This window comes from Pteropus medius, unplaced genomic scaffold (genome assembly GCF_902729225.1).
Source record: "Pteropus medius unplaced genomic scaffold, Ma_sr-lr_union100, whole genome shotgun sequence".
NCBI classification, from domain to species: domain Eukaryota; kingdom Metazoa; phylum Chordata; class Mammalia; order Chiroptera; family Pteropodidae; genus Pteropus; species Pteropus medius.
In genome coordinates, this window is record NW_024342471.1 from 6,500,813 (window position 1) to 6,519,197 (window position 18,385).

At 46.6% G+C, this 18,385-nt stretch overlaps 1 protein-coding gene across 2 annotated transcripts in view; it reads left to right on the forward strand.

The window, feature by feature from the left end:
• Window positions 1–18,385, forward strand: part of TM9SF4 (transmembrane 9 superfamily member 4) — a 49,731-nt gene that overhangs the window by 27,957 nt on the left and 3,389 nt on the right. Inside the window, exons 4-17 of one of the 2 annotated variants that reach the window (XM_039864041.1) lie at window positions 2,133–2,301; window positions 2,402–2,531; window positions 3,320–3,443; window positions 4,686–4,804; window positions 4,914–5,025; window positions 6,293–6,363; window positions 8,001–8,133; window positions 9,119–9,200; window positions 9,287–9,362; window positions 12,086–12,169; window positions 13,961–14,136; window positions 14,634–14,697; window positions 15,876–15,995; window positions 16,583–16,672. In XM_039864041.1, coding sequence (XP_039719975.1) covers window positions 2,133–2,301; window positions 2,402–2,531; window positions 3,320–3,443; window positions 4,686–4,804; window positions 4,914–5,025; window positions 6,293–6,363; window positions 8,001–8,133; window positions 9,119–9,200; window positions 9,287–9,362; window positions 12,086–12,169; window positions 13,961–14,136; window positions 14,634–14,697; window positions 15,876–15,995; window positions 16,583–16,672 — 1,550 coding nt within the window. The remainder of the gene's footprint in view (window positions 1–2,132; window positions 2,302–2,401; window positions 2,532–3,319; window positions 3,444–4,685; window positions 4,805–4,913; window positions 5,026–6,292; window positions 6,364–8,000; window positions 8,134–9,118; window positions 9,201–9,286; window positions 9,363–12,085; window positions 12,170–13,960; window positions 14,137–14,633; window positions 14,698–15,875; window positions 15,996–16,582; window positions 16,673–18,385) is intronic. The other variant, XM_039864042.1, reaches the window with a different exon arrangement.

Genomic DNA, 18,385 nt, shown 5'->3' on the forward strand with positions numbered 1-18,385 from the left:
TACTTGCCAGGATTTCTACGTTGCGTAGCTGAGTGGTACCCCTGCAATGGTGCAGCTTGTGATCCTGCTGCTTACCGTCTACATACCAACAACTCACAGCTTCAGTCGATAGCCCTGACCTCTCTGCTGAGCCTTATATCTGGATATCTGTCTACTTGACATATCAAGTCAAACTTGACAAACTGAAACAATGCTTTCAGTCTAAATTTGCTGTTCTTCCTGTTTTCCTACTTAGAACCTGGTTGTAGAACCTTTCTCTTTCCAATATACACCAATTCTCACTCATCCCTTTTATCGGTACCAGCTCCTCTAGATTTCACTTCCTCAGTAACTCCGAATCCATGTACTTGTTTCCACGCTCATCACAACCTCTCATCCAGCAACCCATCATTGCCCACTTGCGTGACTGACTGCCATCACCCCCAGCCAGTTCCTTGCATCTTTTATGTTTGCTTCACAAAACATCCAAAGTGATCTTTCTATAACCAGAATCAGATAGTGTCTTTCTCCATCCCTATTAGAAACCCTTCATTGGCTTTTGTTGCTCTCTGGATAAAGTTCAAACTTCCAGTGTAGCACACAGGCCCCCTGAGATGCATCTCTAGCCCATCTCTCCAGCTCACCTCAAGCTACTCTCTCCCTTGCTCTCTGCATTACAGCCACACAGGCCTCTCAATTTTACTATGCTTCCCCCACTCTCAAGGGGTGTTTGCACATACTGTTCCTTCTGTCTAGAATATTCTTCCCCTATCTTTTTACCTATTTAACGCTTCTCTTTACTTACAGCTCATTTCAAGCATCACTTCCTCAGAGAAGCTTTCCTAGATCCACTCCCCCGTGTCTAGAGCAAGTTCCTTTTGTTATCCGATATACTCTCATTATCCTGATTATTTAATCTAAGTCTGTCTTCCCATTAGACCATAAGCTCCATTAGACCATAAGCTCCAAGTATGTCTGTTCAATATTATATCTTTAAGATGCCCAGCACATAGCCAGTACCCAGTATGTGTTTGGGAATGAATGAATGAGAGAATAAAGACTAGGCAGAGTGCCATATCAAATAGGTCCACACAAGTAGGCAAATGTTAGACCAGGTATGTGTGCAGACATTTGTCTTACCTGTTGGCTTTCGTCAGTCTCCTTCAGCTTGCCCCAGTTTCATATCATCACAGTAGAGTTGTTAGAATGGCTCAGAACAAAAGCACCATTGGGTTTAGTTGATAGTTCCTAACTGCTTGATGCCTGTTAGCATGACATCTGGCAGCAGATTACTCTGAGGTAGACTTGCAAGGGACATGCCAGTTTATTAAGTAAAAAGATGCTTTTGCTAAAAATCTCAGGTGCTAGATTTTACCCCATTTCCCTCCCTGCTTGAATCAGGATCTGAAGACACAGAGATAAATAGGAAACACTGTCTACCCTTAAAGAGCTCATAGTTAAGGAAGCAGAAACTTAATATATCATTACTGTGCAAAGTCACATCATTGACATAAGAAAAAGTGCAGAGGTAATGCCGATGATGAAAATAGTATTTGTTGCTGCCTACTCTGTGTCTAGTACTTTATTTCTCACTGTGACCCTGTGAGGTGGATATTATCATCCCCATTTTACAGATGAGAAAATTGAGGCTTACTGAGGTTAAATGACTTACTAAGAAGGCTAAGAGGGTAAGTGGCAGAGCCAGTGTTCAGTAGCAGGCAGACCTCTCTCTCCACCATTGAATGATGCTGCCTTTGTGCAGAGAGAAATCAAGAGGGAGTGATGAGCTCTGTCCTGAAGAGGTCAAGATGGGCTTCTCAAGAGTGAAATAGAAGCTGAGCTGGAAGTGTGAGGAGTTTCCCAGGAACCTGGGCCAGGAAATTACACTCCAGGGCAAAGGATTCCAAAGGGGTGAAATGAAATGGCATGTTTGGTGAGCTCTGAAGGGTCTGGTGCTACAGAGCACAAACTGGGAGGAGAGATCAATGGGTGAGAGTCAGAGGGCAAGCTGAGCCCGAACAGGTCGAGTAGAGCATGGAGTGCCAGGCTACAGAACTGCTGAGGGCGCTCTCAGCCTTGGTTCTCTGTGGCTCTGCTGACTCCAGCAACCGCAGGGCTGAAACTCTGAGCTCCATCTGTCTCTCTTACGGCAGGAGAGGTGCTGAGAGGGGACCGGATTGTCAACACCCCTTTCCAGGTTCTCATGAACAGCGAAAAGAAGTGTGAGGTTCTGTGCAGCCAGTCTAACAAGCCAGTGACCCTGACCGTGGAACAGAGCCGGCTTGTGGCCGAGCGGATCACGGAGGACTACTACGTCCACCTGTAAGTCGTCCTCTGCTCCCTGCCGGCCTTGAGTTCACGTGGGGAGGGCACTGATGGGAGAAGCGGTCCAGAGGGACTGAGCGGGGCCTTGGGTTTCCAGCATTGCCGACAACCTGCCTGTGGCCACCCGGCTGGAGCTCTACTCCAACCGTGACGGCGATGACAAGAAGAAAGAAAAAGATGTGCAGTTTGAACATGGCTACCGGCTTGGCTTCACGGATGTCAACAAGGTAGAGTGTCTTGGTGTGCTCAAAGGGCTGCGAGAGCCACACCCCAAAGTCATGAGCATTTGGGGCTGCAGAGAAGCGGGAAACATTTAACTCTAGGCTTATAACAGAAGAGATGAGGCTGGCTGAGGCAAATTCTTCCTCGTGCCCCTGGGCGAGGCTCTGGCAGATGCTACACAGGAGGTGCCATGGCCCCTAAAAACTCATTCCATGTTCATAACCCCCCAAAAAAATCTAAGAACAAGAACATTTTTTGAGGCACAGCCCCCGACCTCAGAGAGCTGTCATAAACAGAAAGAGAACTGACAGTGTAAGACCTTGAATCCTAAGTTCCAGTACCATGATGGTCAATGCCAGAGGAGTTAGGAGGCAGCTTATTGTGCATTCGGGTTGTCTTAGAGGAGGTGGGCCTTAAAAAATAGGTAGACTTGAGCTGAGTGGAGTTGGAGGTGGCATTCTAGTGAATGCTGTAAACAGAGCTGCAGTGTGGGGACTGTTCATGGGGCAGGGAGGTCTCAGGGAGACCAGGCGAACTAATGTGTCTGAGAAAATGGTGATAGTCAAATGATATAAAGCTTTGAATGCCAGGCTAAGGGATCTGAGCTCTTCTTTAGTGAGCCCCAGGGAGCTCTAGAGTGTTTCTGAGCAAGGGAGAGCTATGAGGGCGGTGTTTTCAGAAGGTTGGGACAGCTGGGCCTGTTCTACCTAATGCCTAGAGTGGTCTCCTTGAGTAAGTTTCTGGTCGTTTCTTGGCTACGAGTTATTTTGTTCTCTCTGTTGCTCGATTTTAGATCTACCTGCACAATCACCTCTCGTTCATCCTTTACTACCATCGGGAGGACCTGGAAGAAGACCAGGAGCACACATACCGCGTCGTCCGCTTCGAGGTGATTCCCCAGAGCATCAGGCTGGAGGGTGAGTGGGGAGGTATGACCAGAGGGGCAGGGTTGGATGGGCCTGGGCTTTTACACCCAGGGTAGTTTCTCACACTTGATTCCTGAAATGGCTAATAGGCCCTGGTGTAGCATTTGGGCCCAGCCAAGGTAGGATCACTACATTCCTGTTAGAGAAGGTGGGGGGCAAAGGGAGAGCTGACATCTGTTGTATCCTAGCCTATGTGGTGATAATAGATGAGGAACCACAGACTCAGAGAGGTTGGTGACTTGGATGAGACCAAACAGCAACTTGGGGCTTGGCTGGGCCGCTCATAAGACCCAGCCAGCTTCATCTGAGTTGAAGAACAAAGGGCAGTGTACAGACAGAGCTGTCGGGCAGCTGGTTTCTGTGTTTCTCTTCCTTTGTGTGAATGATTGGCATAGACTAAAATTTGCTCAGGGGGAGCAGACTTAGTCCAGTTTCACCTCACTTGTCAGCACTTTCTTACCACAGGTGTGCTTTAATTTAGGAGGCCTGGCCTTTTGTCCACAGTAGTGGTGGGTTTCTGGGGGGTTTTCATTCGTTTGTTTTGTTTTTAAGCTATGGAACCTAGTTTTCAAAATTGTACACAGAAGTTTCATATAAGACATCCTATATTTTCACAGTGCCATTCTCCCTCTCCTGTGCCTCTCATGAGCACAGCTTTATGTTTATCGTGTGATTGTTTTGACATCATCTCTGCCCCCTGGCTCTTTAAGGTTAGAGTGTCTCTTTTTCTCATCATTTTATCTCCAGCACAGTACCTGGCACTTAGGAGGTGCTTATGATATGTTTGTTGAATAAATGGATAGATACCAGGATGAGTGAATGAGTAAATGAATGAAGAAAGCATCTGAGTGAGTGAATTACTGAAGTGCCAGAACTTTGAGGACTGAGTGAATGAGTAAACATGTGATAGACGAATCTGTGTTGTTTTGCATATCGAGTGAGATTGATTGAATGAGTAAATGAGTATTTGAATTGAGTGAAGGAAGATTAATTAATTAAATGAAGGACTCAGACCTCTCCCCCACACACCTGTCTGCAGCCCCTAAGGTCTTTTGGAAGGTAAGGACTCTGGGGAGTGCAATTTTAAAACTATTGTTACCAGCTGTTCTTTCAGCCTCCACTCAGACCCTGGATGCCACTCCTTCAAGCAGCTTCTGAGGGCACCCCCCAGAACAGCCCTTGGATAATGGCACCAGCCTCCACAGGAACAGACTAAGTCTCTGTCTCTCACAGACCTCAAAGCAGATGAGAAGAGTTCATGCACCCTGCCTGAGGGTACCAACTCCTCACCCCAAGAAATTGACCCCACCAAAGAGAATCAGCTGTACTTCACCTACTCCGTACACTGGGAGGTGAGAAGGGGCTGAAGCCCATAACAGGGGAGGAGGGTTCTGGTCTGGGCAGGACTTTTTTTAGCGGGACAACTGACTCTTAAGTGCTTATCACCCCACCCCTTACCAGGAAAGTGACATCAAATGGGCCTCTCGCTGGGACACTTACCTGACCATGAGTGACGTGCAGATCCACTGGTTTTCTATCATTAACTCTGTCGTGGTGGTCTTCTTCCTGTCAGGTGAGAGATCTATGTGTTAGAGAGTGGAGAGGACAAGAGGGTAAGGGATAAAGGGCTGAGGCATCACATCACTCAAGAGGGACTTGTAGGGTGTTCTCAGGGCCAAGTGTGGGTCAAAAACAGATGTTGGGGCTCTGAGCTAGGTGTCAGGTATACAGAGGTAAACAATATTTGGTCTCCGCTCCGGAGAGCTCCCTAGGGGAGACGGATGCAACTCATGCACACGTTCAGTCAGCAAGACTTCGTTGTCTCATTCTGTGCGGGCACTGTGCCACATGCTGGCGATATGGCAGTGAGCAAACCCAACCCAGTCTTTACCTTTACAGAGTCTATCTGGTGGTGGGAGAGAGAAAGTAGTGGAGTGATCAGTGCTATGAAGCAGATAAACAGGGTAACCAAATACATAGCCCTCAAGAAAAGGGGAAAGCCTACTTTAGATAAGACTTCTGTAAAATGAGGAGGAGCCACCATTCAGAGACCCAGGGAAAGACTGGTCCAGCAAGGGCCACAGCCCTGCAGTGGGATGAGCCTGACCAGAAACCTGATAGCAAAAGCGTAGTGAGCAGGGGGCAGGGTGGTGGGCAGAGGTGGAATGAAACTGATGTATTATGAGAAGTAAAGATAATGCTAGCTACTGTTTATTAAACATTTAACCCATGGCTCAGCTGCTGTGCTAATTAATAAGCACTTTATAAGCATCTCAGTCCTTGAAGTCCCATAAGCTAAGCCTGAAAATGTTAAGTTAGTTTGAGGTCATGCAATCCATTGTCTTAACCACTACACCGTGCTGCCTGAAGAGATAAATGGGGTGAAGGGGGAGCTCTGAACTGTTTGGGATGTTGAAAGGCAGAGGTGCTCAAGATGAGTCTTGAAGCGTGAGTAGGATTCAGGGCAGAGTGGGGCATTCCAAGCAAAGGGAATCGCCTGGGTAAAGGCATGGAGTTGAGAGAGGTATGGCAGCAAAGAACCAGCGGTGAATGAGAGGGGAGCCTGGCAGGACCAACCCATGAAGCAGCTGGGGTGCCATTATCCTTAGATTTAAAATCAGTGTCCTCTGGCTGCCTACACCCATCCTAGCAGCTCTTTCCTTCCAGGTAGCTAGGGTGCAGCTATGCCCAGGAGAGGACCTGAGGTGGCTGCATAGCCATTTCACTGGAGGAAGTTACACGCCAGCCATCACTCAGTGAAACACCAAGCCCAGGAGGGCATGCAGCACAGAAGATTTGGTTGGCACTGCTGATAACCCTTCCTCTCTTGTTTGTTTCAGGCATCCTGAGCATGATTATCATTCGGACCCTCCGGAAGGACATCGCCAACTATAACAAAGAGGATGACATTGTACGAGGTCTTGGCTGGGGAGGAATGGCCTTGGAGAGGGAGGACAGTCTAGCAGTAGGGCTCTAGGCCTGCCGGTCCAGGAGGGGTGTTTGTGTGTATATGTTATCATTTATAGAGTAAACCTTTAAAATATTGAAAAGGAAAAAAAAATGTTTAATGACCCAAAATGGTGGGGATAGGCTTTCTAATGTCTAAGCATAAAAGTAATGGAAGAAATCACAGAAAGAAAACTTGATGAATGTAACATTAAAAATTTAAAAACTGTTCTGCATGTCAGAAAATATAAACAAAACAAAAATGAAATGGCGAAACAATGTTTGCAACACACTTGGAAAAAGACGATATAATTTTTTGAAAAATTGGTATAAAATCTCTTAAACAGTCTAAAATCTCTAATATGATAATGAATAAAAAATTTAGAGGATCTGTACATGGAACTATATACATGGCTAGTAAACGTGAAAAACTACTTTTACCTCAGAGGTAATCCCCACAATTACAGATTCAAACAATCATGAGATGACAATTTAGAACTTTAAATTAGCACAGATTTTTTTTTCATATAATACTAACTAATTGTGGGCAGGGTTAACATGAAATAAGCACCTTCCTGTGCCACCCATGCAAATGTAAACTGGTAGTTTTCCAAAAAATAATTGGCAGTACATACCATATAGTACATACTGTAAAATAGTTAACTTGTTTTGACCCAGTAATTCTTCTAGAATTTTCCTAAGGAAAGCATCAAAAACACGAAAATGTGGCCTAGAAATAATAATTGCATCTTCATGTATAATCTAAATAAACTGGATATAGCCTAATATTCCATAATGGTGGATTGGTTATGGCATAGCTGTACAATGAAAAAAGTACACAGACATTAAAATAGTAATTGCAAAGAATATTTATTGGTATGAGGAAATGTTCATGATCAAACATCAACTGAAAATAAGTATTCAGTAAATAAAATATCCATTTCATTGTTTAGAAATTATGTATATTATATACACATATACATACATAAAGGACTAAAGGAAATGTATCAAAACAGTGGTATATCATTAAGTATATAAATCATTATTTTCTATAACTTTTTGGGGTTTTTTAATCTTTGAGTGTTTGAGTTTTATCTTTTGTTGTTTAGTCTTTCTAGATTTTAAAAAATTTTTCAACAGTAAACATTTATTACTTTTTGTTCACTTGAATATCATGCCATATACCAAAAATTTTTACTTTTTTTCTAATATAAGGAAGAGCACATATTACTGAAGAGCACATATTACTTTTATAATCATTAAAAAAACTGCTGTATGTCTCACCACCCAAGAACTATCGCAGTTAACATTTTAGTATATTGATATTTACATTATTTTTCCATGCATTAAGTTTGTGGAATTTGGGGATATTTTTTTCCCTTGTATGTAGCTGTAAGCCTCATGTTTGTGCCCTCCTTGTCCTATGTGACAGTTCTCTGGGAAGCAGTTTGTCGTGTCACTTACTCTTTTGTGTCACTGGAGCTGGTTGACACCTGAGCGACCCTTGGCTCTAGCCAGAGTGGGTCCTTAGCGATGGTCCCTGCAGGAGCTGCCTTCTCCAGAGCCAAAGAAGCAGCCTCACTTTCTGGCCTTTTGCTGCAGGAAGACACCATGGAAGAGTCTGGGTGGAAGCTGGTGCACGGCGATGTCTTCAGGCCCCCCCAGTACCCCATGATCCTCAGCTCCCTGCTGGGCTCAGGCATTCAGCTCTTCTGTATGATCCTCATCGTCATCTGTGAGTGGGCCCAGCAGGCCGGATGTGGGAGGCTGTCACCAGAGCAGCATGGGCCTGATGAGGGTGGGCTTCCCTCCCTGCCCAAGAGGGCATATCAGCATCTCTGGGCCAGACAGAACCATCCATCCCAGAAAGGCTGAGTTCTCTCAGCCCCAGGCCCTGGTGGTTTGATCCTTCCCAGAGCTAGATAGCCCACTATGGCCATTCCATCAGTGAAGCCATGCATCAATGCTGTGAGCTTGGCCTCCTTTGGCAGTTAGGCTTTAAGTGACTTACCCAAGTTAGGACTGGAATCAGATCTTTTTTCTTAAAAACAACCACCTCCCCCCCAAAAAAATAATATATAGTAGTTACAGACAGTTCTGAAGTCATTCTGCCCAAAATATTTTCTTTCTTTCTTTTTTTTTTTTTTTTTTACCATTTTAACTCTTTTAATCAATGTATAACATCGTACTAGTTTAAGGTGTACAACATAGTGATTTGATATATGTACATGTTTTTCTTGTGATGAAGACTTATAAGATCTAAGCTCTTAGCAGCTAGTCTGCCTAAATCTGTGTCACAGCCTCATGCCTCCAAGCTTTGTGACCTTGGACAAGTCACTTAACCTCTGTGAGCCTCAGTTTCCGCATCTGAGAAATGGAGAAACTCACCTCCACCTCGCAGAGCTGATGAGGCAGATTCAGTGAGCTGGCATTGATAATGCTCTCGGCTCACTGTCAGGTTGGCTGCAAGTGCTCCGTGGGCTGGAAGCTGCAGTTAAGATGCAGCCAGCTGGGGTGCAGCAGTTGCTGCACCCCTCTGAACCCCAGCTAAGATCCAGCCTTCTCCTGCAGAGAGGAAGGGAGTACACTGTCAAGAGGGAGCAGGGAGCCTTATCTTGCCCCATATGCCCAGGGCCCTGTCAGCCAGCCCAGGATGGGGGCTCGGGGCGGGGGCCCTGGTGATCAGCCACCGTGACTTTCTCCCTGCTCTCCCTCCACAGTTGTGGCCATGCTTGGGATGCTGTCGCCTTCCAGCCGGGGAGCTCTCATGACCACGGCTTGCTTCCTCTTCATGTTCATGGGGTAGGTGTGCCTGAGTGGGCTCTGGGGGCTGACACACACCACCTGCACTCCAGCTAACAGGTGTGGATTCCTGCCATTTCCCACAGGGTGTTCGGTGGATTTTCCGCTGGCCGTCTATACCGCACTCTGAAAGGCCATCGGTGGAAGAAGGGAGCCTTCTGTGTAAGTGTCCTCAGCTTCCTCCCAGTGTTGGTGAGGAGCTGAGAAGCTTCTTCCTGAACTCCTCAGGAGCAGTGTAGAGCAGACCCTGGGAGAGTTTGGGGGCCAGAGGCTGAGCAGCAGCACGGTGGGCTGGGAGGAGCACACCCAGGGACAGGAATGCTGGACTCTTACCCACAAGTGCAGCAAGACCTCTTCAGGCCTTAGTTGTTGCATTTATAAAATGAGGAGATTGAATGAGTTTTAGCCTACATTGTCTGATGTCTCAAGCAAGAGAAGAAATAGAGGATTCAGAATAACAGGATTTAGCCACCAAGCCCAGGTGTCAAAATTTAGAGTCGAAAACTGATCAGGGCTGCTGGGAGCGTACCCTGCCCAGTGGTATAAAGAGAGAGTTGCCTGCCAGGGCCAGAAGAGGCCAGGCCCCTCGTCACCGTCAGCCTGTTTTCCAGACTTTGGTGCTTCCATTGAAGGCAGCTTTTGCCCTCTCTGTCCTCCACCAGACCATAGAAATCGAAGGATGCCTAAGAGCCAACCCTACCTCCCAAGGAGCCCTGAGCCCCTTCTCCCAGAGCAAATGAGGCCTTTAGAGGACCAGGGAGACCCTTGGTGCCACACTCCAAGACTCTTTAGTTCTGGCATTCTGAAATCGTCCTCAGGGAGGGGAGCTCAGACTGTTTCAGCTCTGGCTGCCACACTCCTGGCATATAGTAAGCCATCCATATGGCGGAGCTGTGATGGTGATTATTCTGGAAGGATCAGAAAAGTTTCCATAATTCTTGACATATCAAGCATTTTTCTCAAGCAACTGTGAATGATCTACAGAGGCATAAAATCCTGCCTCCTCCTCCCCTAGTGACTTCTCTGGTGAAATCTCCCACCAGATACCCTCCAGGATCTCCCTCAGCAGTTCCCACACCAAACCCATTCTACTCCTTGCACCTGGCAGCACCATCATTCACCCAGGCCCCAAAGCTTCCTTTGCTCTTCTTCCTCATGCCCCACCTCCTCCCAGATAGCAAGTGTGGGTTTTCCTGCCAAGTAGTCCATGAATTTCCTCCCATCTCTATCTCCAGAACTCTTGCCTAGATTTAGGCATCTTTACCTCTCACCTGGATCCTTGACTGTCCTAGGCCTTTCTGGTCTCCCTGCAAGATTCTGACCCTTCCCTCGTTCTCTGCCTCTACTACAGGTGGGCATCTACTACAGCCCATAGCAGTGCAGATCTGCAACAGTTCTCTCCATCCTCTGCCATCCCCTCTGCCTGGGCACACTACCCCCTCACTCTCCTTGCTTCATCTTTTAAGTCTTATTAGTTTCAGTATCACTCCTCTAGGAGCCTAGGCAGAACCTTATACCTACAGTTAGCACCATGTATGTTATACCCTGTTATTCCTCATTTATGGGTCTGTCTTCCTCCCTGGAACTTTTTTCCTGTTCTTATCCCTGGTTTCTAGCACAGTGTCTAGTCCATAAATTTTAGCCAGGAAGTCAAATGAGGAATTCCATGCTACATAGCAAGAGTAAAGCAGAAACATATAGGAAAGGAAGAAATGACATTTGAGCTGGACCTGGAGGGTTTCAGACAGATGGAAGCAGCCAGCAGAGGGCCTCGAGTTCTGGCATTTCCTAGATCTTGGTCTTGGCTCTGTTCTATCCTTGGTTGGTGACCTTGAACAAACCTCTGAGCCTCAGTTTTCCCATCTCTCCAATGGAGGATGGTTATACCTGCCTTTGGGGATTGTCATGTAGATGGAAAGAGACTGAGCGTGAAAAGCCCTTAATACAGCATTAGCACTCAGGAGGCTGAGCCCCTAAGGTGTTGATAACTCTGCCTACATAGAGGGACAGGGACATGCCAGAACAGTGACCAGTTATTGGGTTGGGGGGCCTATGCACCAAAGATGACACTGGCAGCAGAGATTGAGTGCCAGATTACAGAGGGCCTCAAGCATTGTGGTCATTGACCCTCAGGCAGCCACAGGGATGAAGGAGGCTCAACTGTAGGTTTGGGACTTTGGTTCTATGTGCCTGGGCTCCAGCCCAAGAGATTCTAACTAAATGGCATACACCACAGGGTATCAGGAATGTGGGCTCTGGGGTCAGACTGCCTGGGTCTGAACATCTGTTCCACCCTTAACTGACTGTGAAGTTGGGGGCTGCATTTAACATTGCTGGGCCCCAGTGTCCTCTTCTTTAAAAGGGAATGATGACAGTCCTTCCCATCCAGGCCTGAAGGTTAGGTGAGATGGTGCATGTAGAGCCCAGCACCCGCAACTCCTAGGAGTCGATTAAAGCTTCACAATGACTGTAGGCAGTTTGAGTTGGGACCCAGACATATAGATTCTGTGAAAATTTTATTTATGCATTCCTTCCTTATTCAACAAATGTTTTTTGAGCAGCTGCTGTATTCTAAGTGATGGGAGTACGTCAGTGAACAGGAGGGCACACTCCCCAGGAGCTTACAGTCTATGGGGTAGGCAAACACTGCTTAGGTAACAGCAATATGGAATTACAAACTGGGATGAGCAAGGAAGGGGCAGTCCAGGTATCTAAGAGGATAAAGAACAGGAGGCCTGCCTGTTCTTTCTTGGGGTCAGGGAATGCTTTTGGAGAAATGATCTTTGAGCTACGTCCTGGAGTACAAGGAAGGGTTGAGAACTTCGAGTCCCGGGACCCCACCGGGACAGGTGGGAGCTTCCCAACCTGGCCTCTCTTGCTTGCAGACAGCGACGTTGTACCCTGGTGTGGTTTTCGGCATCTGCTTTGTGCTGAATTGCTTCATCTGGGGAAAGCACTCATCAGGAGCGGTAAGTGCCCTCCCCAGTGAGGGAGGGCCAGCTGTGCTCAACCCCACTCCGTCAGGTCACTTCCTGCTGTTTCCTTCCCTTTTCTGAGTCCCCAAAGTTCTGTTCCCAGCCCAGGGGCTGAGGGCGGGGTGGAGTTTCCCTAGCCCTGCCCATCCATCTTTCTTTGCCCTGGCCTTTCTGGGTACTTTGAGACAGCTAGCCAAACCTCACTTCTCTATAGGGAGGGTTTCCACAGTCCAGGGGCCAACTGGGGAATTTCCCTTTGTCTCAACCAAGGGAAAGCTGCTTAGTGTGAATTTATTAGGTCAGTATCCCATACAAGGCTCACCAAATGTCTCTGCTTCTCAGCATCAGCTCCTGTAGGTCGTCTTGTCCTCAGAGCAGGATCCCCTCAGACCCAGTTGTTAGTAGCAGCTGCCCAGGACTCAACAGAGTAGGATTGTGAACTCAGTTGGCGGTAGAAAGATGAGGTCTTGATTGATTAGCAGGGCTGCTGTGGGGGTGGGCAGGCTTTTGCCATCCCAGCCACAGCAGGTAGAGCTACCTCCTCTCCACCTGCAGATGCCCCTAAAGGTCCTTGGGTGCGGCTTCCAGTCTGGGTTCCCTAGGACAGGGTTCTTTCTGGCAGTCCAGGAAGCCATCATCAGGAAAGACAGTCATGCTTTTCCTTTCATTTCATCTTTTTTATACCTGTGTTCCTTCCCTCTTTCAATATTTTTTCTCCCAGATACCAACTGCTCATTACAAACGCCTATTGTAGAAATTTTGGAAAGTACAGAGAAGTTAAAGAAGTCAGAAATAACCTATAATCCAGCCATCCAGAGATAAATACTATGTGATCTTTACTATGTGTTTTTTTCAGTCTTTTTTCCTCTTTTTGGATTTATTTAAAATTGAATGATGTTAATTTAGAAGTTATAAAATAATGGCAAACATATATATGGTGCTTGCTTTGGGATAAATCCTATACTAAACACTTGACATATATTAATTCATTTTTTCCTTTTTGCATAACTCATAAAAACATACTTTAGCAGAGAGGATAAAGAAAAAATGAAAAATAGTTCTAATCCCCTATATCCCAGCCAAGGAAGTACTGTTAACTTTCTGACATAGGCCTTTCTAGGCACTTATACATATAAATATTGGGATGTTTTTATTAAAATGGAGATCTAGACATATAGTTTTATAACCTGCTTCATTTACTTAGTAGTATATTGTGGGATTTTATTTTTTTATCTTTTATTTATTTATTTATTTATCTTTTATCGCCTACAGCACCTGGTATTCCTAGATGGTCTCCCATCCAAATACTAATGAGGCCTGACCCTGCTTAGCTTCCAAGATCAGACGAATGTGGGGTTTTATTTTAACAAAATGAGGAACACACTATTTGTGCAGTTTTATTTTTTCCCTTTTTTTCTTAACATACCACATGTAATTTCCCTTTATTCAGGCCTCTTCATCTCCCCTCATGTTCTCAGTTCCCTCCTTCCCTTTTCTTTTCCCGTTTCCTCCCCGGATGACAAGCTCTGGGGTGCCATGGTTCCGTCTTCATTTCACAACCCAAATGGTTCATCATCTGCGCACTCTACTTTTCCCTAGGACTAAGGTCAGCTCCAGAAGGTTCTAGCCAGGAGACCTGTGGGGAGCTATCTATAGATACTTCCCCACCATGGTGGCCCTGCTGTGCCTCTCTTTTCCTGGGAGCCCAGAAGGTCCCCCTCCGCCCTGCATAGCCCCAGTCTGGGCATCAGAGCCTCGTGAGGCCTCACGATGCTGTACTCACAGGTGCCCTTCCCCACCATGGTGGCCCTGCTGTGCATGTGGTTTGGGATCTCCCTGCCTCTCGTCTACCTGGGCTACTACTTCGGCTTCCGCAAGCAGCCGTATGACAATCCAGTGCGCACCAACCAGATTCCCCGGCAGATCCCTGAACAGCGGTGGTACATGAACCGATTTGTGGGGTGAGTCTCCAGCAGGGGCCTTCTGGACTGGGTGAGGCCAACACTGCCATGAGCCATCTCCTTAGGGCGACTTGGAGGAGGGTACCCTCCCCACAAGGATACTATGACTTGCATTCTGTAGTTCAGCCAGCTCTGGTAGACTTCAGGAAAGCTTAGCTTTGCTCGAAGATAAGGCCTGAGTTGTAGCCAGACTTGGTGTCGGCCTAGGAACCAGGAAGGGGCGGGATGGAAAGGTACAGTGAGAGAAGTTAAGATCATCACTTGGACCTCAAGCACGTTACCCTGCCTCTCTGTACCTCAGTTTACCCATCTATAAAGCGGAGAGAATGATTCCCACCCTGCCTACCTCTCAAGAGGCTATAATGGTACAAAAAGATATGAAAAGAATTAGGGCCACCACACCCTGGAAGCACCCTCATTTGGGGTGGCTGGGGAAGGAGTCTGGGGCTTCTGATGCCCTGGATCTCCTCAGTGTTAACCCTCTGGTTCTGCTGCAGCATTCTCATGGCTGGGATCCTGCCCTTTGGTGCCATGTTCATCGAGCTTTTCTTCATCTTCAGTGTGAGTACTGCTGCCTGCTTCCCAGCCCGTCCACACACAGCCTTCACCCCTGCTAGCCTGGTCCCTACCCCACTACTTGGGTTCTCTGGCTCTTGCTGCCTGTGAAAATTCAGATGGAGCATCTAACCTCTTAGAGCCCCCATACTTCACCCTGACATGGGGTAACAGTCCTGCCTCTCAGGGCAGCTTGGAAGGTTAAACGAGATATGGCATGTGTATGGGAAGGGCCCAATAAATAGAAGCTGCTTCAATAATACTGCAATCAGTCACCACCATTATTAATATCATAGTTGCATCTTTGATATCCGGGTTCCTACATATCTGAGTTACTCAAAAGTCTCAGCAAAGTGACGTGAATGAAGCCTAACTTTCAGGATCATTGAGAGGCTGGAATGTGATAATGTCTGTAAAAAACACAGTGCTTAGCATTTAGAATATACTTGGTAAATTACAGCTGTGGTGTGATGATGATTGTTCCTGTCCCAGGCGTGCCAAGATGAAAGTTGACAATAGGCCTCTTCACAACCATCTACGTCTGACTCAGTGCCCAGCTCAGAGAGTGCCTTGCACCAAGTCAGTGCTGGTCAAGTATCTGCTGCTCAGGAGTGGTCCAGCCTCTCCCTGCTGAGATTCCCTCACCCCCCGATCCCTGCCTAGGAAAAGGGTCAGAGGATGAATTGGCTGCCCTCCCAGGGAGGCCACCTCAGTTCTTTTTGTATGACCCTGGGCCAATCACCAGCTTCTTTGAGCCTTGACTTCCTCAGCTGTAAAAGTCCACACTTTCATACATTCACATGTCTGTGAAGCATGTAGCTTGCCTGGCATGCGGTACACTGCCCCTAAGTGGCTGTGGCTGCTGTGTAATTTTGCTGCGGGTGATATTCATCATTTTTCACAAGCGGCTGTGTTCAGGCTGGAGCCCACCCATCACAGGGTCAGCTATGCCCTAGCCACTCCTTAAGAACAGCCTGGGTCACCCTCTGCTCCAGGGAGGAGGGACCATCGGAGCCACATGCCAGGCCCACAGGGTCCAATGGCATCATGATGGTTTCTCCTTTCCTGCCCTGGTGACAGGTCCTGACTGCCTGCTGGCGTCCAGAGAACAGGCAGGGTATGCCAGGGGAAGGGCCACTGGATGGAGGCAGGCTAGCTAAAGGCCAGCTGTGGTGTGTCCACAGGCAATCTGGGAGAATCAGTTCTATTACCTCTTTGGCTTCCTGTTCCTCGTCTTCATCATCCTGGTGGTGTCATGCTCGCAAATCAGCATCGTCATGGTATACTTCCAGCTGTGTGCAGAGGTGAGGGCAGTGGGGCCTGGACTTGGGGGTGGGTGAAGGGAGTTGGGTCCAGCATTGAATGTGTCAGCTAGGCTGTCTGGGTTTTCCATGTGGTCCCCCACTTCTGGTCACGAGGTCTTGGAAAAGTATGCCACTTTCCCTCTCTGAGCTCCGTTTATTCAGTCGGCTCCCTCATTAGTAGCTGTGGCTGGCAGTTGGTTAACCTTTCTGTGTGACAAGGATAGCAGTAGGATCTGACTCAGAGGACTGCTACAAGGATTAAACTGAGCTAGTTCACATACAGCACTTAGAATGGTGCCTGGCACATGGAGAGCATTTGCTCAAGAAATAATAGTTATTGTTATTACAATTTTTTTAAATTGAGGTATAATTTATAAACAGTAAAGTTCAGCCTTTTTATTCTCCAGTTCTTTGAGTTTTTAAAAACACCTACAATTGTGAAACCACCATCAAAGTCAAGATATAAAACATTGCCATCACCCCAAATATTACTGTACTTACCCAGCATCTTTAGCCCCTCAGGCAACTGTGAAACTTGGGGAAGAGATTCTGCCTGGAGACAGCTCACCCTTCTGTTTCCTCCTCAGGATTACCGCTGGTGGTGGAGGAATTTCCTAGTCTCTGGAGGATCTGCATTCTACGTCCTGGTCTATGCCATCTTTTATTTTGTTAACAAGGTACCACCCTACGTGAGGGAGCCCCTTAGCCTTTCCAGGGCGGGATGGTGAGGAGGAGGGTGCTAGGGAAAAACTCAAGTATCTGAATCTTATTTTCCTACCATGAGTGGGGAGAACCAGTACCAGTGTAGAACCCTTTCTGCTCTAGAACATGCATCTTTTTAGGAAAGTATCTGTGTTCTGTACATTTGGAAGACAAAAGCCTTCAGAATATTTAACAGTGAAAATATTGTATGCAAAACCTGTGAGATACAGCCAAATGGGTACTTAAAGGAAAATATATCACCTTACAATGCTTTTAATAGGAAATAAGAGAGATTGATAATATAGTATTCAGCTCAAGAAGCTAGAAAAAAAAGAATGACATGAACATGAAGGTAAATGAGAAGAATTAATAAAGATAAAAGTGGAAAATGCTGAAATAGCCTTTAGCACCCAAATTAAGGATCTCAGACATCCTCTTTCTGGTGCCTTCCTTCCCTTCTTCATTCAAGTACTGTTTGGTCTTTCGCAATCAGGACAGCATGGGCCATGGCTTTGCCTGCATCTTAGAGTGTACATGCTATGTGAGCCACATGGGTAAAGTCTGCGTGAACAGAAGGGAGCTTGGCTTACTTGACTCAGGCACATTCATAGAGCTCATTGTCCCCAAAGAGTGGCATGAATAAGAATACAAACATCCCCACAACCGTTTTGATAGATTCATGCATGACAGAAACCAGATGGGCCCCTGAAAGGAGCCTGGGGACACTCTGGTGGACCCCTCACCTCTGAGGCTAACACTGAAGACTTGGCCTCACCATTGTGCTTTGGGTCTCCAGAACCCAAAAGCAAGCAGTTCTCTTCTTACAACCAGGGCATATTCCTAAACAAAGGTCAAGCTTGGAATCTTCTTTCCCAGAAACATCAGGTTGGAAAGGACTGTAAGGGTCATTTTATTTGGTGTTCTATACCTGCTTCCAGTTTGCTGACAGTTCCCCTCTTTTCCAATGATTCCTACATGTGATCAGCTAGCTTAGGGGTCAGCAACTGTAACCCATGGGGCCAGCAGCCCTGTTTGTGTAAATAAAGTTTTATTGAAACACAGCCATGCTCCTTCATTTACATATCATTTATGCCTGCTTTCACACCACAATGGCAGAGTTAAGCAGTTTCAACAGAGGCTGTATGGCCTACGGAGCCTAGAGTGTTTATAATCTAGCCCTTTAAGAAAGTTTGCTGACCCCTGCTCTAGCACATCCAGCGACAGAAGACACTCCCTCCTGACACTCCCATTCTCTCTTTGGATAGCTCTTGTCATTATCAAGTTCTTCTTTGATTCACACTGAAGTCTGCCTCCCTGTTAAGTTCTGTCTTCAGACCATAGTATTCCTGGAATTATCCAGAATAACAGCCCATATTAATCAGACAGACCTCTTTTGCATGGAAAATGACCAGCCGGCTTAAGCAAAAAGAGAATGTATTGGCTGATATAACTGGAAAATTTAAGAAACTGGAGTTCTAGCTTCAGACATGGTTAGATCTAGCATCTGAAATAATGTTAGGGCTCTGTGTCCACGCCTCAGTTCGGTTTTCTGGGCTTCTATCTGCTTGCAGGATCTTTCCACAAAGTAGAAAGATGGCCACTGGCAGCCTTAGAGTCTCCTTTTTTCAATTTTGTAGCTCTAGAGCTAATAGAACATATTTCTTCTACCATCATAACATCAATCCCAG